The sequence below is a fragment of the Alosa pseudoharengus genome, unplaced genomic scaffold (genome assembly GCF_046254945.1).
Source record: "Alosa pseudoharengus isolate Yale_2024_CS ecotype anadromous, Long Island Sound unplaced genomic scaffold, YU_APseudo_1.1 YU_APseudo_1.1_scf_3, whole genome shotgun sequence".
In the NCBI taxonomy this organism is placed as follows: domain Eukaryota; kingdom Metazoa; phylum Chordata; class Actinopteri; order Clupeiformes; family Clupeidae; genus Alosa; species Alosa pseudoharengus.
Genome location: NW_027468718.1, coordinates 43,218,956 through 43,242,917, shown reverse-complemented (window position 1 = coordinate 43,242,917; position 23,962 = coordinate 43,218,956). Strand labels below are relative to the sequence as shown.

Sequence of the window (23,962 nt, the reverse complement as noted above, 5' to 3'; positions counted from 1 at the left end):
AAAATTCTGAAGGGAAAACCATACATGTGGTTTTAAAAAATGTTCTCATTGGCTTATGGAGCAGCGCAGTTAAACATTCACAACAGAGTATGTATAATCATGTCCAATTATCATAATAAAAGAGAGAGGATGGAATACTTTCTGACTCAAGATAGCATTAAGAAGAGTTGAAAAATGGACTCAGACAGACAAACAACAGACTCTTTGCCCCGAAAAGTTTGCTACATTCAGTGCAAAATATAATTTCGACACAGGACGGGACAGACATATGTATCATACAACTATATACAGATATGGACACACATGGAAAATACAGAAAGTCTCTCACATTCTCCCTTGCTTTTCAAGTGCTTGCCCTAGCACGCTTTCGAGATGAGCCATGACCTGTGACCTGTGAACTCCAACCTACACAAATCAACCAGTAGATGAAAGAAAAAAAACAAAAAACATGTGGACAGGTGAAAGTGAAACTGACACATTTTCATCCCCATTACAGCCACCCTTACAGCGAAATCCTCATGCAAAAAGCTAATCTGGTCTGGTGTTGTGACACTATTCCAGCATGCAATATCAAGCTATAACACGACACCATCTAAGGGTCAAACTTGGCACAGAGTTACTATGCGGACCCTGCATGCAGTATTATTGAGCCAGGTTTGGATATACAGAGAAGTGGGGCTTTTTTCTCTTTTTCTTTACTTTGTTACAGATTTGATCTGTATGCAAGAAGAGTTCAGATCTAGCTGAATTTGTTATTGTAGCCAAACTTAGTTGTTAGTATCTCTTAAGAATATGTTATATTGAATGTTCGTGTGTGTGTGTATGTGTGTTTGTCTCTCTGTGTGTGTGTGTGTGTGTGTTTGTGAGTGTGAAAGAGATAGAGTATGTGTGTGAGTATTGCAGTGTGACATACAAACAAACAGTAACATACTGTTGCACCTAAATGGACTCAGTTATACTGAAGAGCTGCTTTGGCACTATTTTTTTTTAAACTAGGGCCACAACTACTGGGGGTGACAAACCAAACACAATACAACCAAGTGCATGTAGGCCTGCATGCTGTGAATGTGCCCGAGGCCCACAGATTTACAGGGAGAGGAACATGCAACAATGATGCACTCTTGCACTCGGTCATTCCATTACTACAGTAGATATGCAGTGGTAATGGCACATCATATGCACCCACTGCTTACTAACATGCTTAAGTGCACCTGCACCAGAGGCCAATGTGACTGAGGAGACTATGTCTGACTTTCACGGGGGCAGCAGGTTTATCGCTCCTCAGTCCAGGCCATTGAATGTTTCATAGCTTCCTGCATTGTGGTTACAGCAGGTTAATCTCTTGGGGCCCTCCAGTGCCGACTAGGCTGAGTCACATGGTCATTATCCTCAATAGGTGGGGATACAACTATGTATTGTGGTAGGTTTTCATCTTATTCCCACAGTAGCAGATTCAAAGACAGCTTTATAAGTTTGCCTGTTCATATTAAGATATGAACTGAAGTGTGAAACATTATATCTTAAGCCAGTTAAAACTGTTATCCATTACAGATGCACCCCTCTCTGTTTCCCCCTTGTTTTTTCTAATGAATTACATGATGCTGTATGATAGCTCTCTTTTTGGTACAATTCCTACTCTCACCCTGTCTCTGTCGAGCGAACGGTTTCAAGTGTTTAAAATTGAGCCCATTGCAAACAACCAAATTTACCACTACAACCTTCATACCACAATTAAGCATAAGAAGTTCATACATTAATCATGTTTTCTACATTCTTGTAAGGATTGCTTGTGCAAGTGTGCATAGGTGCGTGTGTGTGTGTGTGTGTGTGTGTGTGTGTGTGTGTGTGTGTGTGTGCATCAAGCATACATTTGCTACACAATAAAGAGTCCAGATGTGACATTAGTGAAGTCCACAGATGAGATCATTCCAGTGTGTGGTGGGTTTGTTTTTCAGGGCATGAATCTGATAAAGAGAGAGAGTTTTTTCCCCTTTTGCAACAGTGAAGTAACCAAGGCCATAGGCTAAAGGCAGGGAGAGGACTAGGGCACTAGGGGTAAAGAGAAGAGCTGGGGGCTTGGAGGTATCGCGTAGTGCCTCAAGAAGAGTAGAGAAATAAGCTTGTTGTGGAGGGAGGCGATGGGTTGTGGTGTTACTCCAGGCCAAAGGTGCTGGTCTCCTCCACGGCTGTGAGCATCTTCTCGTAAAGCATGGAGAAGCAGGGGTATGGTGGGAGATCCAGGCGGTTAAAGCAGGTGTGAGCCCTATTTCAAACGCAAACAAATATGCAACACACACACACACACACACACACACACACACACACACAGACAGACACACACACACACACGAGTATTTCTGAGGAGTGTAATTTCATGTAGTTTCACCAGATATTTAAAGGTAGACATAATCAATGACATTGTGGAGCACATACAGAGGGCTCTTCATTTACAAAGTGCAGAATCTAAAGTGTAACTAATGCTAATTTAGTAACGTGGCAAAATCTATTTGCTAATTTACAACCATGATTTTAAACACAAACATTGGTGGGTCAGCTCAATGTTCCCACACATCACAAAATAGCATGCATGAGACACTTTGCACATTGAGTGACTTCACACTTTGCCTGTCATCCAAACGAACTCACAAGGGCTACGGTTTCAGATTTTTCCACCCTGGGACCAGGTTTCAAAAAAGTGCGGTTTCGGGCAGTGCGTTTACAGGATTCGTTTGGACGATCGGCCAAGATGAAGCAAAACCCGTGCGTTTAACCCAAAAAGTGTCTCCGTGTGGACAGGGCCTAAATCAGGGCCCAGAAAGTAGCATCCAGGGTGGCAGAAGATTAAACAACACTGATGAGAAGTGTCAACAAGAGGGAGAGTACCTTGGGAGGGACGTGACTTTGCCCCACTTCTCCACACAGAAACGGCGAGGACCGTTACTCCCCCTCAGAGAGGCAAACCCTTCATAGGGAATACTCGATGTGCCTGTAACAAACTACACACACACAAAAGCTTTTCATGTGACCTTGTGCTGTAAGAGAGTCCGTTACTATACACATACTGTACTTATGAAGCTGGATCAGTTGCTATGCCACCCATTACAACAGACACCCTTAAGCTACATGATTTGTTACAGTTGGTGCACAGTTGGCTTATTCAAATGTTACATTGAATCGGCTAATCAAAACAAGTAAAACCCAGATATCACTCATGCATTCAAGAAAAATTATATGTCTGTGTATTTGTGTGTTTTTTTTTGTATGTATGTGCATTAGTAAATTTGTATGTGTGTGTATGTGTGCAATACCTGCAGCAGTCGCAGTCTCTGTTCATTATTGAACCTCTCCACTGCAGCCCAGAACCAGCGGATCACAATGTGGTTGTCATGGTAACCTGAAGGGAGAAAGAGTGAGAAGGGACAGAAGGATTGGCCAAGCGAGCGAGAAAGCATGACAGAGACAGAGAGATGTTTCAGCATGGCTAAATGATGCAATACTTTCTGAGAATAACACTTTCTTTTCTCTCCCCTGCATCAGCTGTTTTGCTCAGCTTCTGCAATCCTGACAAGCATTAAACCAGGCACTGCCTCCTCCTTCAGTACCTCCTCTGTACTCAGTGTTGCTCCTCCAGTCTGCAAGGTCAATCTCTGCAGTACCAGCTATAACCAGCTCCAGCTCCCGCGCATCAAACACAGATACCAGTCGCACGTCCACTACCTGGTACACAGAAATTATTAGCACTTGGTTAGGCACCTCTTGTTTCCTCTGCGCCTCAACAGTCCAGTCACGTCTCTATTTCATCGATGATTATAATTTCTAGCACAACGATATTGTTGTTTCTGATACACCTGTTGTTGTTTTTTACGGTACCTCGTAAAAGCCTCGCACTAGGCTCTCGGTCTGCTGAGCCACGCCTCTCTCGATGCGCCACTTCACCATGCGCTCAATATATTCCTTCTTGTTCTTCTCAGACACAGTGATGCTGGACCCACCAGGCTTCAGCTCACGCTCTGTAATCTACAGCGGGAAACAAAGGAGCAGTTGGTGCACAAATAGGATATAACACATACCATGCACAAAAGCCAAACATGGGAGTTCCTGAACGCATATATTTGCCAAAGCATTGTGTACTTAGAAGTTTGCCTGTCTGATGTAGTATTTTAAATGGTGAAAGTACAAGCACAGAAACAAAGTAACACATCGCACGCCAAAACGCTTGACACAGCAAAAGAACAATCACAACATCAAAATAGCATACAAAAAGTGCAAACATTTCAGTCTGTGATCGTCCTCATTGCACTGATCAAGGTCACAGATCAAAACATTTGCAGTCAAGGGTGCAACAGGTAACCTAAGCCTACTAACAACTTTCCATCTTGCTTATCTAAAAGTTTTTGATAGAGGTATGCATGGCATTCTCAATGCTGCTGAGTTATTTCCTTGAGGTTGTGTGCTCATTAACCAATCTCAAGGACATACTGTATTATTTAGGTTAATGAAAACCATGGGGTAGACAGTTACAGTATGTCATGTTGCTCATCTGACCTGTCCAAACACTTCCTCATTGACTGTGAAAGTGAGGTCCAGTGTGTCCTCAATGTCGTTGTCCTTCATCCACTGCAGGCTCTGGTGGAACTCCTCGTCTAGGAATTCCAGATCACTGAGATCACAGGGGCTAAAGAGAGGTCAGATTTGAAACAGTGTCATTACTTCCTGTTTGCTGACTGGATGCACAATGCACCAGTAGGGAAGCACCACTGTCCCCAGTGTCTCCAGTTATCTGGTCCTTCTTAATGTTTGTTTTCTAGTATTTCTGTTTAATATTCATCCATAATTTTCTTTTCCCATTCTAACCTAATATATTAGTTTTACATGGTAGGGTTCATGTTAAATACAAAACTGAACATTCAGAAGGAAATCAAGAAGTTGAAATTGAATTAGCAAAGGGAAACCCCGCACAGATACAAAAGAAAAAGCAAAACGAAAAACAAAAGAAAAACAAAGAACATCTTAAACTCAAAACATTGCTAACAAAGCGGGGGTCCGACTCTTTAAGAGTTTCTCCCTCAGAAGATTAAAGTTGTTTATGTCTTCCACTCTATGTAGTTGCCATAGGCACTCTTATCAATGACTGAAATTGGCTTCAGCCAATTGACAGTGATTCCTTTAGTGGCTGCTACCAGGAGGATTTGCAGAAGGCACAAATTATCTCTGTGCTCAAAACCAGCATTGTATTTTCTGTAAGTCATCTATTCAATTTGAAAAAAACATAACAAGCCCTTGAACAGTGTATTCTAATAACAACCAACGTGTGTGTACGTGTATACTCACATGCGCAGCAATCCCTTGTAGAAAGGTCGGGTGAAGAAAGCGTCCAAAAGGTACTGATGAATGAGAGCCAAGCCCAGGATACGGCCACTAAAGCGGAACCTGTATTTTAAAGGAACCGTATGTAAGAAATGTATTTCAATGAATCATAAAATGGCCCTGATATGTCACTAGACATTACGAAATCATGTTAATTTCAAATACTTATATCGCTGACAATAGTTGTCCGGCCAGGATATTGTCATTTAAAAAGTGAAGTTGCAGCCCTCAACTGATGTTGATGATGTTTTTGGCCTGATGCACCCTCCACCTATCTACTAATCACGAAGTCAGTAGTGTTTCGGCATCCGGGTTGCCAGCTCTGCCTGTCAGGGGGGAGGGGGAGGGGATACACCGCTCTACAGTAATTTGAAAGTGATTGCAGTACCAGTTTTGGCTACAATCTGATCACAAGTGTATCAGTGTCTGAGTTATCCTTTCCAGTATTCATTCATTCATTCATTCATTCATTCATCAAGTCATCAAACCAACCATCTATCCATCTATTCACCCATCTATCATCCATCCATCCATTTATCCATCTATTCACCCATCTATCATCCATCCATCCATTTATCCATCTATTCACCCATCTATCCATCCATCGATCAGTCTATCTGCCATCATCAATCTATCCATACAGCTGCCAGCCCAACAGTTCATCCATCACACTGTCCATTCGTCCACCCTCTCTCCTGTAATCAATTTTATTACCATGGCGTCTATCTCACCTGTTCAGAACCCCCCCCCCCCCCTCTGACTCACCAGTCATGGTGGTTGTCCACAAAGGCAGACATCGGGCTGATTTGCACAGTGTAAGTGTCATTAGCTGAGTACTCAAAGAGTCCATAGTAAGGGTTGAAGAGCTCTCGAGAGACCAAAAAGAAGAACTCCCTCGATGGGCCACTGTAGTCCAATCTATAACAAGCACATATAAAGACTCAGACTCACACCACTGATGACAAACAAAATGACTATCGCTGTGGAGGCTACAAAAAAATGCACATGGCGGAGGATATCTGAACATTGTAAAACATAAATTTTTCATGAAACTACCTGATATATTGTGATCGTTGTTCACGTGCTTACTGGAGAGCTCATTCAAAAGAACCAAGAACACTCACCCTTCTTCCCCTACAAAGCTAACATATAATTTGCTCCTCTGCAGGTCTTTGCGGGAGTAACACATGATCTGGTTGAAGGCGTCCTCCAGAAGGTGATCTCTACGAATGATGAGTCTGAAAACAACAGACTCAATTATAGATAGGTGTCTCAGAAATGTAAAAAACTGGGCATGCTCTTGCACCGTATGGACATATTATGGAAATATATGTACGTTTTTATTGATGAAATTGTCGACATATAGTAGAGGTTGCCTAACCTTCAAGTAAGGAACTTACTTTCCAATTTGCAATTACATTAATTAGTTGCTAAAAGGGACTATGTTGATGCCAGGTCACACTTTTCCCCCTAGGAAAATGTTTTCCTCTGGTGCTTAGAGTGCTTAAAAAGACCATCCAGCAAATCCTAAACTGCAAATGGCCGTCACTTGGCTCCAGACATAAAATGGATTTGAACTGAAGTCTTCGTTTGAAGAGGTGCCGAGTCATACGGCTAAATGAGGAAGATTAGGAGGATCTTCGAAAGTCTAGTGCTTCTCAGAAGGAAGAGCATCAAGATGTGACTATCGTCAACATTTCTTGGCTTCCCTTTTTGAACCCCACAGGCCTAATTATTTCACTTCAGACATTAGTGTACACCATCATGTCTAACACACTGTACTCTTGTATAGCAAACAACACAGGACTTTACAGTCTTCAACTGCCAGCTATTTAAAGATACCACATAAGGAAGTCGCAGAGTCAATGTCGATAGATGATAGAATTTTGTATTTATAGTTACTGGAACATTCCATTGTTCTATTGTACTAGAGCAAGTTGATTACAGTTGAAAGCCTTAATCTGATTACAAAATGTGTTGCTGGATGGCAATAGGTAACTGAAGCCCTGGGGGAAGCTTCAAGGTCGTGGGCAGGGTAGGAACAGAGGACAAAAGGCCCCTGGAGGAACGCTAAAGGTATGTTGGGGATGATTTAGAAGAGGAGGGCTCATTGAAATTAAAGGAGGGTATCATTTAAAAGAGAAGTATACTGTTCTCACTCCTCTTTTGGGAAACCTGAGAGTGAAACACAGTAGCGCTGCAACACAGCTCTTGCATGCTACGGCACACAGTGTTGGGCTTCGACTGTTCTGACAGCACAATACTGAGAACAATGTGCATTGTGGTGCCCTTGTTTTTCTTATGACATCATTCAGTGGCAGTCAGACTCACTTCACTTTCCCAGGGCCCTGGCCGTAACCTTTCGTCTCCAGCTTGCGGTAGAAGTTTCTCAGCTTGGCTTCAAAGTCACGTTTGTAGGGAGCAGGAGCCCGTGCATTCGCTCGTGGCGTACCTGAGAAAGAGTGAGAGAGAGATAGAGAGACAGAAAGAGAGAGAGATAGAGAGGGAGTGAGTGAGAGAGAGATTATAACACACAATACACAATCTACCAGAATGATTCACTTTAGTTTTGAAAATATGGAGTCTGTGTTTTTTTGTTGACACAATTTTACAGATGTGGTTACAAATCCAGGTGTAAGACTTAGGTCATGAGTCATTTTCTCTCACCAGGAGAACTTTGGGGAGAGGCATGACAGTAGCCTGCCTGCAATAAGGCATGTGGTGGCACATACGACATCACTTCCTCTTCAAACAGACTGCAGGCAGAGATATCACAAAGATTGTGAGGCTATGATCAACACACTGACTTACATAAACCTATATATCAGACATAAACCAGACTATAAGATACCATTACAGAAAGAGAACGAGGCATGCATTAATGCATAACCACTCATACTGTATATGTGGTTTGTAAATTTACATTCAGATGTGTTGACATGCAAGCACTTCAACACACACTTACAAGATTTCAATCATGGTTCCTCTTTTATGTTTCTTCCTTACCAAACACTCAAGCGCAACTGATAAAAAGAAGCCTACCCCACACATAATATAGGGACCACTGTTTGCAATCGTGGTGTCTCACCTTAACAGCATTACCAGGTCAGCATCACTGGATAGGCGAGCTAACCCAGAGGAACCCTCACTGCGAATAAACTGCACCTTCTCTCTACATAGGAGAGCATCAGTCATAACATCAGGGGCCGGACCTTTACAGTTATGTTTTTAGGCTGTGTGTAAATTGTGGCAGGATAATGCAGATTGTGAATTGCTTTGTAATTTTCAGTGTGGGCATATACAGCATCATTCAAAGGCTGAAAAGAGAGGCCCCTACTTGAGAGAGTGATTTCGCACAAGCTCCGGCTGTCTCTCCTGCAAGATCTCAAAGATGTTGGGTTGGCGAAGAAAAGCAACAATCTTCTCATTGTAGGCTGAAAAACAGCATAACATGTTATATGTAATATTCAATTGCATCTCACAAACACAACACTCCCCATCACAGGCTAAATGGTAGTCCTCTGCGGAGTGATCATCACACAGCGAGTGCACTCACTCACCCACGGGAACGAGGTCGTGGTACTGGTTGCGACTGGATCCACTGAAGGTGCTGGAGGGCCTGGGCATGGGGGGGCTCGGGGATCGAGAGTCGTCAGCCACCTGTGACTCAACAAAGCTCTAAATGTCAGCTCCTATATGTGTCCATAAACACCACTTAAAGGTAGTGCAGCAAAGGTAGTTGCAGAGTATTTGAATTTTACACAACTGTCATAACTGGACATAGTGCTTGTGGATTTTTTTACAAACCGACAAAGATCATCTCTGAAGAGTCATGTCGATTGACAAGGTAATATTACATGATTTCATACAAATAGTAGGCAACTGTACAATTGCCATAAAGCAATTTGTGATTCTCCAGGTCATGGAAGAGCAAGTTGCAAGGCTGGTTCTCCATAGACGAGAAGGCTAGGGATGGGGAAAGCATGCGATTCTCCCTATTACAAGTTAATTTACCCTAAAAATGACTTCAAAGCTGTTACATTAAGGTAAAAAACTTACATAGGATACCTTTAATATTGATATACTCATTGGCAGAGGATAGCAAGGAAAAAAGACAGCAGTGGTTTAAAAGTAAAATGTAAGCCTACTCCAGTATATGTTTGGTAGTGCTTGCAAGCAACCCCAAAATGTGGAGTGTCTTCAGGGCTGTGAAACTGGCACTCTTCAAAGCAATCTTTTGTTGTATTGTGGAACTAAGCCTGTTGTTGACATTAACTTTAGCGCGCTAACTCATGTGCTAGCTGATGCGCCTGCCTCACCTCCCCAGCACTGTGGCTGCGCTGGCGGCTCAGGTGCTGCCGGTGGGCCAGGAGGCCGCTGGACCGGGAGCTCTGCAGGGGCAGCCGTGGGTCGATGAAGGTGGTGGTGCGACAGTTATGATCTACAAAGAAGGGCTGTGGAGAGCAGGCAGGCATTAAGATCATATGCAGACATGTACAACTAATGATAGTGCTAAGCTAACCAAATATTTTTAGTTTGTTGAGCATAGGATAGGCTATAGGGGGACATCCTGAAAAGTCATGGATAGTGTGATACAGTAACGTTATGTCCATGAAAGCTGTGTCTGTGTTCCTCATTGGCTTGCAGCTGCAATCTCAGACATGTGAGTTGGTTACTCCAAAAATGCTGAGAGCTACAGCTGCAAGCTGCAACACTAGTATGCCTCTAGAGAGCTTTATGGAGTGAGGCTTATGCCAGGGGTTGTCTAACTAGCTTGACTCTATTACATGAACATATTTCACACTGTGTTTAGCATTTTGTCAAGGAGTCTGTGTTCATATAAATTCTAAATATAGTTTATAGTGTATGCAAATGGTGACAAAAAAAATCAGGTGTCAGTATAAATCAAAAAAAAGCAGGACAATTCAAAGAAAGAAAACACACAGAAGTCCCCCATGGATGCTGTCACAAGCATAAAGAGAAAAAGAGAGAGAGAGAGATAGAGTTGAAGACCCAGGAAGCCTGACAGAGGCAGACCTTGCCGGTGTGGTCGTGTTTCATCTCCCAGCCCCTGGGCAACTCCAGCTGCTTGTTGGCAAACAGGTTGAGGAAGGTGACCAGGTCGCGGTTGTGCTGGTAACGCTCGAAGTGGTGCGCGTCTCGCCGCACCTTGCTGATCATGTGCTTTAGGCAGGTGTTGCTCGTAAACATGCGGTAGGCACTCTGACAGGGGAACACAACAGCGACAGACAATCAATGAACCAACACCTGCTCATTCACTACACAGCACACTTACTATATAGTAAATAACCACTAAATATGCACTGCAGTGCACTGCAATATGTAGTGAGTGAATCAGTGGATGTTCCAAATGCAGGCAGAGTATCCTTGAGAAGCTAGAATCAGACACAAGTGGCCCTGTGGCTAGACTGGGTGAAACAATCTCAGTAACAGAACCCTTCTCACATAGCCACCAGAGACGAGCTACTGTAAACACACGCCATGAATCACTTTCACGGCACGAGCATGATTCGAGCCTGAGATAAGTCGCCAGGCAGCTAACTGATGTTGTCCTGCGATGCGGCCTGGGCGCAGGCCATCCGTGGCACTCACAGGGTTGGAATGCAGCACAGTGAAGAAGTCAGGACTGGAGAGGAACTTGGCACCCGGGGATTGGAGCAACAGAGCCAGGCGCGAGCGGGAGCTGGAGTGACTGTCCCTGCGGTACTCTGAAATCACAAACACAAAGAGTGGAAAAATTAAAAACAAAACCAACAAATACAATACAATACAGTACAATACAATACAGTACAATACAATGCAATGCAATGCAATGCAATGCAATGCAATATACTATACTATACTACATATAAAAAATAAAACATCAACAAGATTGGATATAGAGTTCAATGCACTGCAATACAAACACACTACAGGGCAATGCAAATGCCGTTTGTATAGTAGCCTAAAATAGCATATTGATATTGACTGTAATTAGAGATGGATGGAATTACAACATAGAAGTTGAGTATACTAAGTTCACCTTCTAGATAAGCTGATTGGCATTTCTGTAATGAGGTGGCAAAGCTAATGGGTGCAGAGGGCTCAGTGCAGGGGCAAGTAACACACATGCATTGCAAACATGGCCGCTGAAGAACCCCATATTCAGAACTTAGAACTTAGAACTTTACAACACAGCATACCAGAGATATTGTGGGGAATCAGGTCTGCATCCTCAGGAGGTTCAACAGGCTGCTCCTCTGACCTCTCATTGGTCATAGTTCTGCGGATACTCTGGTACCTAATCTCCCGTGTGACAGAGAGAGAGAGAGGGGGAGAAATAGTGACAGAGAGAGAGGGGGAGAGAAATAGTGACAGAGAGAGAGGGGGAGAGAAATAGAATAGCATAACAGTAAATTACAAATAGCTTATTGTGTTTTTGTGTGTGATTGCTTCTGTTTGTGTTTGCTTCTATAATATATGCTGACATAGAGGAAAGAGTCTTTATGGCTGCGTAGTCTTACCAACACTTTAAATTGTTCACTGTAAATTGTAAACTGTTAAATCTGTGTAACTATTGTATTGCTTTTTTTCTTTTGTATGTCGCTTTGGACAAAAGCGTCTGCCAAATTCCATAACCATCCCCAAAACCATAACCATAGTAATGTAGGTGTGTAGCCTGCGGCATGTAGCCATCCTGTAACTCCCCCCACTCCTGCCCCTGCGCCTGTGACGGGTGATGGAGTGTGGGGGTCTGACCTGCGGTTGAGCTGCTCCATCTGCTGGATGGAACTGGAGCGGGTCAGGCCCTGAGGGGCAGGCGGGCCGGTGGGTCGCTGCCAGGTGGTGGTGCGGTTCACATGGTCCACAAAGAAAATACGGCCATGACTGTCAATGCGAGCCTCCCAGTCTGAGATACAAACACAAGCCTCCTGTTAGTGAGCGTTCTTCACAGTAGTCATTTTCATGTCAATCACCGACAAATATTGTACATCTTACTGACTATCTAATTATAATTCTTACACATTAAATATTCAATTGTTTAAGCGTAAGAGGTAAGTATACACATGCATGCATGCACCACATACAAATGCATGACCTATTGTGTTACATTCCATAGATCACATTTTCACAAATAAACATTAAAGGTAGTCTGCAATTCTAGCATTGATATCAGAGGTTAACAGCAACCAAATTACACCAAACCGCTTCAGGATCCTGAATCAACATATTGATTGGACGGAATTGTTTGTGGCCAAGTTGGTCTCAGCCTACTATGTTTGTTTCCCATGTTCAGAGCCTGGACTCTGTATGGAGACTGACATTTTTAGCACACACACTGAACAGATGACCATGAAAACTATTTGCTGAATTTGACTAAAAGAAACTGGACTACAATCGCAAACTCTACCTTTTAACACAAACCCAGACCCACCAAAATGCACAAACACAATTAACACACACACTCACTAGGAGGCAGAGGCTCGTCCACCCTCTGGTAGCGATGGATGTCCTGTCTGACCGAGGGGAGGGAGCCAACATGCTGGTGGCCATTCACCTGCGCTCTGGGAGCTGTGGATCATGGGAAGATCACCATTCAGTCTAATTAGATATCCAAGAAAGGTTCTCACGGTACATTTTCTAGTAATTTTTTAGTCATGAAAAACATTTTTTAGCCTATTTAAATAAATGACCAGCTATGTTTTTTTTCCGAAAAGCATGGAATATATTAAATGTCAAAATGACTTAGAACACGGTATGGATGATGAGATTGTCATTAGCAAGCCACAGCCCTCCTCACTCATGTCAGAGATGGACTCTCACTCACATCCTTCCGTTTCTGTGTCGGTGACAAACGTCTCGGAGTCTACGGAGCCGCCCTCGGCCGAGGGCATGAAGTCTTCCTCTTCCTCCTCTCCTTGCGACACGCCCGCCGTGGCCTCTAGGCTCCACCTCCTCGACATGGTGGACATAGGCTCCTCTTCCTCCTCCTCCTCCGCCTCATTGGCTGGAGGCTCCACCGTCGGTGGAGGTGGCGGTGGCGGCGACCTAGCAATCTCCGTGGGTGGAGGCTCTTCTGCTGGATCACTGGCGCTGTCCGATGTCGGTGGGGCCTGTTCCGACTCCCCTCCCCCAGGGTCGATTGCGGTCTCTGCTCCCTCCTCACTCTCTTGCATATCCTGCGGCCAGAACCAATAATCGTGATAAAGAAACTGTTTTGTGTATCAAAGTGTATCAAAAGTTCAATGCACGCATTACCGGTATTACAAAAAGGACCTTGCAGTTACATATAGCATTTGTCTTAAGTATTAAAAACACATAATCCTGCTCCTGAGGCCCTGAATATCTCCTATCTAACCCTTTCCGAAGCAATCAGGGTAATTATGATGCACTTGATTAGTTCAATCCGGCATATTCAGCTAATGAAGTGAGCTGATGGAGAGTAGAGTAGTGGGTACCCAGGAGCAGCACTTCTCTTCTGAAGTGACGATTCAAGACCAACCTCGTTCCCAGACGCGCCGGCGGGACAGCTATCTGTGGCCATGGACGAGACGTCCACCTCGGTGCTCTGGTCCTCGCTGGGTGCCTGTCCGTCCTCCTCCGGCTCCTCCAGCCTGGGCGTGCCCACCTCGGGGGCCAGGGAGCTGGGCCCCTCGTCTCCCAGTGCAGGGGGCCCCCCTCTCAGCGGCGGCATCACCACCCCCACCATCTCGTCCGCCTCCCTGCAGGAGTCCACCTCCTCCTCCTCCTCCTCCTCGGTCTCCTCTGGGGGCGCCGAGGGCACGGGCGGCAGCAGCCTGGGGCTCCCGCGGTGGACGGTGGGCGGCGTGGTGTCATTGGCCGTGGAGCGCTCCTCGTCTTCGTCCGAGTCGATGTGGAGCATGGCACTGAGGCGTGTGTGCGTGGGGAAGCTGGAGCAGAGCCTGGGCGATGACGCGGCACCCAGGGGCCGCTCGCCGGGGCCCTTGGGGGCCTCGATGGCGTCCAGCTGCTCGCTGAAGGAGCCCTGGAGCAGGTCGGGCGACGAGGGCGAGTCGTCCTCCAGATGGGTGACGCTGGGAAGGTAGTCCCGCTCGGGAGGCGTGACGAGACCCCCGTCGCTGGTCCGCGGTGAACCCAGGGAGCCGGTGGGTGAGTGCATCCCCGAGGTCAGGGGGAGGTGGTGTGGGAGGTCCTCATCGTCCGAGGGAGTGCCGGGGGCTCCATTCATGGCCGAAGCCACAAGGAGGGACTCTGCAACTGAGATAAGGAGAGGGAGAGAATGGACTTTGGTTATTAAGCAGGTGTGCCTCTGGTCCCGGTCCACCAGTGGGATGATACTCTGGGACCCTCCAGAGACCCCTGCATGACCCTCAGACTCACCCTCGTGCCCGGCAGACGTCACCTCCACTCTGAGCTGCATCTGGCCGCTCACATGATCCGTGGGCAAGCGACGGCACAGAGAAAAACTCAGGGGCTGCGAGCTGTGGACAGGGACACAAACACAACCAGACGCGCACACATACAAACACACACAAACACAACCAGACGCGCACACATACAAACACAGACAAACATCCAAACACACACAAACACACACTCACATAGACACACAGACACACGCACACACAGATCACAGACTTTCTACATGGGTCTTTGTGGAGCCTGAGCTCGAGAGCCTCAGCATGATGACACTCTGTGTAAGCAGGACAGAGGGAGACGAGGCGTTGCCATGGCACCCACCCAGACTGTCTCTCCAGCAGGATCTGCACGGGGATGTGCAGCTGACCCAGGAAGCGCTTGATGATCGGCCGGCTCTTCGCAAACTTGTCCTTGACTTCGATCACCAGGACGTCTGTCAACAGCGCTACAAAAGTGTGTTTCTGCGGAGGAGCGACAAGCAGACTGTGTGAGTGCATGACTGTGAATGACAAAATTAAATGTCACTAAGAGTGAGCATGAATGTGCGAATATGTGTGTCTGTCTGTGTCTGAGAGAGGGGGGGTGGGGGTGCATACATATGTGGTGTGCAAGTGTGCGTTTGTGAGTGTGCGTTTGTGAGTGTGTGTGTGTGTGTGTGTGTTACCTCTCCACGCCACACAGGGTTGGTGGTGTTGGAGATGATGGAGCTCCGTCTCTCCTGGCCGTGATGGGAGAGGCTGGGGAAGCAGCTCCTCTTGCCTGGCCGGATGGACATCTTCAGGTACGGGTCAGGGTTAAAGAACATGCCCTTCTTAAGACCCACCGCGCACATGTCTACAGGGGCACCAGTCAGTACACTTCATATGTTATTGCAAAAAAAAAACACAACCACCTTAAACACACATACAAGCATATATAGATAGCATACAAATACAAGTACACACTAGAATCTCACCTGACAGAGTAAAGCTGACCAGTCTCCGAGTAGTGTCTTGTCCCTCACCTTGAGTTTCAGCCTAAGACAAACAGACACTTCTCAATAACTGTCACACACACACACACACACACACACACGCACACGCACACACGCACACACACACACACAGACGTGCCCACCGACCTGTACTCCAGGGTTTTTGACTGTGATGCAGGGTGTGGTGGCTCTCAGGGCTCCACTGACTCCGTGGTAGTACTTAAAGCATATCCTGGTCTCCGCTGGAAATCACAAATAAAGTCCCACAAGCCCACTTTACACAGACAATCATCACCACATCGGCAGCATGACTCAACAGACAAACTAAAGGCCATCTTCATCATCACCATCACCTACATCACGATTAGCCTGGAGCCACTTTGACCTCGTGTCTTGTGACCATACCTCAGCGCATGAAGACACGGGACACAGGCTAGAAACACTGTGTGTGTGACCACTGTAGCAGAAGTCCATTACAGCAGCGCTGAGTGCAGGTTTCTCGCTCTGCTCCGCTCGTGTGATATAATACTCCATTAGTTCTGTGGCCCTACAAGCCAGTGATATATGCCTTATCTTCCCCTAGACTCCCTACTCCTTCATCTACCCCCCCGCCCACCCCCTCCTTCCTCCTCTCCCACTGCCCTCTTCCCCTCGGTCATCACTCACGCTCCATGAAGTAGGGTCCTGCCTCCAGTTTCCACACAATTTGTCCTTGCTGCGTTCCGTTCACGCCACGGTTCTTGCAGTCCCACACGTTTGATGGACAAGTTTCATCTAAGGACAGGACACAGACATGGGATTAGACCTAAGGAGAAGCATAATGCAAAGTATAAACATCAGTGTGTTTGTGTGTGTGTGTGTGTGTTTGTGTCTATGCCTCTGTATTATTGTCTGAGTGTGTGTGTGTGTGTGTGTGTGTGTGTCTGATTGTGTGTGTGTGTCTGATTGTGTGTGGGTGGCCATAAGTTATGATTCAAGGGAGACTGGACATCCAAGGACATTATTACCTTATTTGAGTTACACCAAACGACTGCATATTTTAAGAGCAAGCTAATGCTGAAGCAGCAGCCATGCTCAAGAAGCTGTCACCATGCCCGGCAGCAGTTGCCCTCGAAATTTAATGTGTTCTGACACAGGCTAATAAAGAATTAACGCAGGACTCTTTAGGAACTCCAGAAAACCACTAAATCCCCAAGTTTATTTATTTTTTTATTCCACACAGAGTAAGACCCCATGTTGTCTTTTCTCTGCCCATGACATGGGTAACCCCCACGGCTGAGCCCCATCATTAAATATCTGCTTACTGGCTGAAACCGAGGGGCCCTGGGGGAACAGACCCCATTGCAGGTAATGAAGTAGGCGATAGAACCTCTTGATCGATTTGGCATGGCCTGGTGCCCAGATTGATTGCTTCCCCTTGTCTCAAATTTTTGCATGACAGAGAAGTTGGGACCAGCGGTCTTTAAGTAGGTGGACCGGAGGTCATGGAAGGTTATGGAAGGTCACGCGGCTCCTCTGATGAAGATGAGGTAATTAGTTAGCTGTTATATTGTATGGAATATAGATTGGCTGGGTCGCACACACTCCCCCTATATCTTTCGCTATTTTCATGAAGGGTCATTTAGGATTGAGTGGGACACCTCCTAAGAACAGCAGGAGCCTGCCGATGATTACGAGCGGGCAGTAGTAGTCCTGTCGACTCAGAGACATCTAGGCTTCCCTTGAGTCAGGTATGCAGGCTTATGTTTCTGCATTGATTCCAGACTCTCTACAACCAGAAAGCTTTCCTATTCCATGACAGGAAATAGAAAAGGTCAGCACACATTCTCCAGCAGAGTTTGCATAAATCAAAACCAAAGTAAGAAAGTGCCACAAACTTGTCTCTCCCGCGTTTTAAGTAGTGGTACTTGTGCGTGTATTGAGATAAATAAAAAGTTGCACAACTGTTAAAAAGCCTAAAAAAAAAAATTCTGACATCTGGACTGAAAAACTAATGAGAGCACTACTGGTGTAATCACAGGAGACTTCTCTGGTGTAATCACAGGAGACTTCTCTGAGAAGGGCATGACTTATCGACACCCCTCAAAAGAAGCAAGACTTGCAGCCTTTACTGGGAAAAAGGAGCTGTTTATCATTCAGAGGTGCAACGTACAACTGGCTCCAAACAAACTTCCATGACTAAATTTACAACCTTCTTCTATTCATCCTTAGTCTGGCTGCTGGAATACTTCTTGGCTGTTATACTATATCTCTGAACGATTTTTTGTCGTCTTATAGTCTGGAAATTCTCAAAAAAAGAACTTGTTTTAATGTTGCCAACCAGTAGACTCTCTCAGGGGAGTGGTTCTGGTTAAGGCAATGAGAGAGCACTTTCATTAAAACATATGACTCCATTTGGATCCATTCCGAGAGAATGAAGTCATTGGACTCAACCTTTTTTTTGCCTGCAGCTTTTCTCAAGAGAAACGATGGCTCATATCGTATTGGGTGTAGTTTGCCATTCCAATTGTCTGTGCTTGGTGTGACAGTGCTGAAACCATTGTTTGTGATCTGTGTGAGCTATGAACTGATCTGGTAACCTACAGTGAATGTAGCCCCAAGTCATCACAGATGAGGAGGTGGGGAAAGAACTGGCAAATAGATGCTGGGAATGCTGGGAATGCTGGGAAATGACAGGTCATTCTGTGGACACTTGAAGAGAGTTACAGTAACTGAGAAATGACATCACCTTAGATACAAGGATATATGGTTGATGTTTGGAGATGTGCCATTTAGTACTCTAAGACTGATTCAGATTCTCATTCTATGCTGATGAATCTTAAAATCAACGATAGCTGGCTTACTCAACATTATATAACTTATCATTAATTCTTTGAATGATTCTTCTTTCAAAGACTGAAATAAAACATCTGCCTGAGAATTGCAATAGAAAAGTGCATGTGTAATCATTGTATATGTGTAGTACATGTATAATAAGCAAATGGACTCCTCACCTATATGGTAGAGACCGATCCAGTCAGTGGCGTCCACCTCTTCCTTGATGTCCCAGGAGATGACCAGGTTCTGTCCCCTGCCCAGGGTGAAGTCCACCGTGCTGGTGGTGAGTGAGGAGCGGCCCTGTGAGCTCACCAGGTCGGTGTCGCTGTTGGCGCGCGGCAGCCCCACCAGGCCGGCGACGCTGGATCCCGGAGGCCCCGCGTCGCTGCTGCTGCGCTCCGACAGGCTGCGCAGGTTCTCTGGGCTGAGAGTGTGACGCAGGTGGGGGCTGCGCCGGCGCGCGGTCGGGTGGTCCCGGGCCGGGGGCGCCAAGTGCTCACGCCCCTGAGGAGCCATGGTGGTGCTCCTGCTGCCACCGTCGCCGCCGCTGCTGCCGCCGGGCTGTGCCCGGGGCCGCGACGGGAGGACGGCTGTGGCTAGAGAGGGCCGAATGGTGGCTGGTGGTGGTGGGGGGCAAGCTTAAAGAGTGGGAGGGTGATGGGATGCAGTGTGAACACACAGAAAGAGTGAGTTCACAACAGGCCCAACCGTAAAGCTGGCTCTGGCCCAAACCTAAAGAGGCTCCGCAACAAACCCAAAGAGGCTCAGACTGAATAAGAGGGCCTTCGCCAGCTCTTTCTGCCCACTAAGTAATTTGGACTTGTCAGATTTTCTGATCCTGTCTTGGTGGATGGGCCCTTTGTGTCTCTTTCCACAAGAGCGACGAGTGAAATACCTCTGTCAGAAGCTGAGCGGCTCTGCTCGCGGTTAAGCCTGCCCTTTAAACAGGGTAGCGCATGGAAGACAGCTCATGAATTCAAAGAGAATACTGAATATCAGAGTTTCCAACCGCCAGATTAACCAAGGACCTGAGAAAGGGAGACAGAGAGAGAGAAAGAAATGGGTGGTGGGGGGGGGGGAGGTAGAGGGTACAGGAAATGAACACGTCAGTGCATTTCTTTTCCCCCGAAACATGTACTCCAAGGGTAGAGCACAGATTAAGCCAAAAAAGGAATCAAGAAATCCCTGAACCAGCACTCATCACTGGACCTTCGCGCCGTCCCCCAAAATCAGTATGGTACAAACACAAGCACATCCATAGAGGACCTAGGACCCCCACAGCCTCCCAAAATCAGTATGGTACAAACACAAGCACATCCATAGAGGAACTAGGACCCCCACAGCCTCCCAAAATCAGTATGGTACAAACACAAGCACATCCATAGAGGACCTAGGACCCCCACAGCCTCCCAAAATCAGTATGGTACAAACACAGACTGAATCACACACAGCCACAGAGGACCTCCACAGCCTCATTTCCATATACAGTGCAGTGTTTGAGAGCAGAAATGTATGCAAACACAAGCCAATTTAATATCTAGCATGGACAAGGCACTGACATGACAGGCATCCATTGTATACTGCTATATTTACATATAGCCAACACTATAAGGCCTCAGACAAATTTTACAAATCAAACATTTTTGTGACCTTTCAAATTTTACGTGAACTGTCAGAAATACTCTCTGCACCACACGTCCCCCCTCTCTCTTCCACCCCCAGCACAGTCTCTATCAGTCAGGGGACAGGGGAACTTAATCACATGTGCTGCATGTGGTCGGATGGTGGGGGCAATGTGTGTGTGTGTATGGGGGGACGAGACCCCTTACATCAGCAGTGTCAGTTCAGTTGGCTCTGTCAGAACAGCATCTCACTAGGCCTGTCAGAACAGCATCTCACTAGGCCTGTCAGAACAGCATCTCACTAGGCCTGTCTTAAACACCTCCGCTCAGCACGTGGATGAGACAAGATGATGCATGTTGCCCAGTCTTTCCTTCTCCATCTCATCTCGCTCACGGGCAGCTGTGGCAGCATCCTCAGGGTGGGTTGGTGTGCGCCTTCGCGCCTCTGTCTCAACACGTCCCTCAAAGCAGCTCTGAGTCATGTTTATCTGCATTACTACAGATTCACTATTTTATAGAACTATATTACAATTTCAAGAGTAATTTTGGGAATTCCAATAAATAAGGAAATTAAATAAGAAAAGGGGGAATGAAACTTGGTAACTGTACTTCGATATTGTACTGGTTCTATCATTTTAATCATCTTTGTCTGTACCAACTCACTTGACCAAATCTGAGGGTATTCTTTAAAGTAAACAGGCTGTCAAAAGCTACTAGGTCTAGAGCCTGTTGCTCTTGGGTGCTCCTTGTTGGTGCCCCCCCCCCCCCCCCAATCCCAATCCTCCCCCACCTTTCTTATGCAGCCCTTGCCACTAAATCTACTAACCCCCCCCCCCCCCTCCATAAATGCACAAATAGGCTGACACCAGACATAATTTCACTGCATTTCTTACATCCAGTAACTATATGCATGTGACAATAAACTTCCTTGTATCCTTAAAATGTGACTGCAACGCTGACTGCAAAGTAATCTGACTTTCCTCTCACATAATTGACGTTGGAAGTGGGGGTTTAGCTGCACAGTTTAGGTTCTGGGATATTTGGGATGGATTGCTTCCACCACGCACATTACGCACTGTACGTAAGGCAGCAGGTGCTGGAGGGGTCACAATTTCCCTTACTCGAAAACATTTTATGATTTAAAAAGGTAGTCACACTTTGTTACATTAGACTACGTATACTCCGTATAGGTGCGTGCCGTGTACACGCGCACACAAAGCTGGCAGCTGTGCGCGTGTGCTACTGCTTTAGTTACATACAATAGCCTATATTAAACAAAAAATAAATTGCGCAATTTTCACAAAACTTGGTGAAGAAGCATAGGCCAAGGAAAAACCAACCAGATTTGACAGGGGTACCTCAAAGATAGCGAAAGTGGAGGCTCGCGATCTTCCAGTGTCCTAGTTAATGAAGAATGTGTGCTTAGAGTCTGACATTCATTTCTTTCATATTTCCTTACAGCATACCTTGCATTCAAAACCTGGTGATGTTGTAGGGCTGTTGAATGTGATATAGGCTATAGTAAACACTTGATGCGCACAACTCGCGCATTCAATGCAGGCAAAATGTACAGCAGCATGTATGGCGATGTCCATGTTCGGTATGTTTATTCAAGCAGTGAAATGTGGCATGGTGTATGTTGATGTGAGTCAGACTACTTTCAAACTACTTTAAAATGGTTTGTTTAGCAGCCATTTAAAAACATTTCTCCGGAAGAGAAACCCTCGAATCCCCGCACGCTCAAAACGACTGTGTTGTCCCTATCTGGACACAGTGTGATACAATAAATAAATAAATAAATAAATAAATAAATAAATCGCAAGTTGTGTTATTTTCAACACATTCGTTTTAAGAGTGCGTTTTTAACAACGCCCGACCTGAAGGTAGCCCTAAGTGCGCTTGTATGTGTGCTATAAGCGTCAGTCAGCGTCACCCAATTCGTTTCAATGCATCCTCTGACAGAAAATAGTTCCAACGTCCCAGTCTCACATTCAGCTCTTTGAAGAGAAGAGAATGAATCCTCACCCTGCTGCTGTTCTGTCTCAGGTAATGAAATAATATGTCTGCTGCCCTAGTCTCCGTTCTCACTCGAGCCTTTGGAGACTTGCTCTAATGTCTCCAGGAGACCTGGACCGGCTCAGCCTTAAAAACGAGCCTACTTCAACAAGGTATTTATCTCTTAGACTGGGTTTTGCAAAAGATTAGGTTTATAGGCCTACTCATGATACTGCATTACATTTGATCACTATTTCAGAGTTTGACTCAGAGTTTGACCATATTAGTGATTCGTCTGGGAACCACCCAAAGAGATGAGGAGAGAGAGAGAGAGAGAGAGAGAGAGAGAGAGAGAGAGAGAGAGAGAGAGAGAGAGAGAGTAGGGTATTGTCAGCATAGGACCCCTCTGTGCACCAGCGGAGGTGACTGCAGTACTTTACTGCTTGACAGAACGGGCACCTTGGGGAGCTGGCAGAGAGAATTGTACAGGTTTTATTTTGACACAGAAACAGCCCCCCCCTTCCTCACATACACTGACAAACATACACAGACAAACTCATGCATGCACACCGACAGACCCATCCCACCCTCTTCACACATAACACCACACACACACTCTCTCTCTCTCTGTCACACACACACACACACACATTATTACAACCGATTTAATTCCTATAGCAGTGGCACTAGGAGGCTCTTAAATACTTGCAGAGTATTTGTTCCTACATATGCCCATCAGATATCACTGCGGATGCCTTCTGGGCCCTTTCCCAAGTTGCTTACTCATGGGAATTATCCCAGCGTGACCTACTGTATGAGACACACAGCACCCCCACAGCTCATTACCCCTCCTCTATAGGAAAACTTATCCTGAGAGCAGCTCTCTTGTCTCCGACTCCTCCTTAGACAGTTCAGTTGATATAGGAGATTCTAACAATGTTATGAAAGGCATCCTTTATAAACTGGTGTATGAATCCTCTGAAGTATTTTTTTTAAACAGATAGCACAATAAGATTCCTTCATGTTTAAGCACATGCTTGCCCTTTTTTGGTTGTGGGTCAATAAACCCATGTTGCAAAACACTTTCTCTACCTAGTTGATTGAAGACCACTCTTATAGATAGATTTGTGCAAATACTGCACCATACAAGGCTGCAGCATATGGAAAAGGCAGTATATAAGCAATTTTAAATATTCATTTGAAGTGGTTCATCATGGTGGATGTTGACTAGTCACATCAGTTCTAAGTGGTAAGTTCTGGCTCTCACCTCTGTCCTCTGCTGTGGATAGACATCCCCCCTGACAGGCTCCTGGGCACAGTTACATGCATACCCATGCCAAAACAACCAAGTTTGTGCCAAAACACTTGTGTTCATGCCAAAATGATTTTCCTCCCTTTTCAAATGAGGTAGCCTAATTTCGACGTGAAGAAATAGCATTTTGAGATTGAGGCATAGTGCAAGGCTATATTTGCAGTTAAATCCTCCATTCAAGGTTTTTTTTCTAAACATTCTTCTTCTTAGCCTACACATCATTATTATTATTACAAGCATTACATCATAGACTTCAGTGCATTTTGCATTTACAATGCGCTGTTCAGGTGTCTTGCACATGTTCTATCCAACTACATACGTGTATCGGTAGCCAATTGCTTGACTGACTGACCAGCAGGCACGTTCTGACACGCAAGCATGCGGCTCAGTCATCGGCCGCTATTGAGTTACACTGGGAATTCCCTACGTCATGTATTTATGTTCATCATATCCGTAACACTATGCAGCATAACG

The 23,962-nt window shown here is 45.7% G+C and overlaps 1 protein-coding gene across 1 annotated transcript; it reads right to left on the bottom strand.

Annotated features, from left to right (window-relative positions):
- Positions 1–253: 253 nt before the first annotated feature.
- Positions 254–19,582, bottom strand: hecw2a (HECT, C2 and WW domain containing E3 ubiquitin protein ligase 2a). The gene is made up of 29 exons (XM_076264385.1): positions 18,736–19,582; positions 16,409–16,516; positions 15,890–15,984; positions 15,725–15,785; positions 15,434–15,603; positions 15,091–15,230; positions 14,731–14,831; positions 13,871–14,607; positions 13,196–13,547; positions 12,838–12,939; positions 12,127–12,277; positions 11,571–11,668; positions 10,981–11,096; positions 10,405–10,590; positions 9,687–9,821; positions 8,928–9,027; positions 8,705–8,801; positions 8,456–8,539; positions 8,035–8,123; positions 7,699–7,819; positions 6,492–6,605; positions 6,133–6,285; positions 5,332–5,430; positions 4,546–4,675; positions 3,871–4,017; positions 3,603–3,717; positions 3,309–3,394; positions 2,884–2,996; positions 254–2,263 (listed from the first exon to the last, which is right to left on the bottom strand). Exons 1-29 carry the CDS (start codon positions 19,073–19,075, stop codon positions 2,152–2,154), a joined length of 4,452 nt encoding a protein of 1,483 aa, XP_076120500.1. The 5' UTR covers positions 19,076–19,582; the 3' UTR covers positions 254–2,151.
- Positions 19,583–23,962: the final 4,380 nt, after the last annotated feature.

Coding starts and splice junctions, on each gene's coding strand:
- hecw2a (XM_076264385.1), bottom strand. CDS start 19,075: ATGGCTCCTCAGGGGCGTGAGCACTTGGCGCCCCCGGCCCGGGACCAC. Junction 11,097..11,570: donor GATTCCCCACAATATCTCTG/GTATGCTGTGTT, acceptor TTGTGATTTCAG/AGTACCGCAGGGACAGTCAC. Junction 7,820..8,034: donor CTCTCCCCAAAGTTCTCCTG/GTGAGAGAAAAT, acceptor ACTCTTTCTCAG/GTACGCCACGAGCGAATGCA.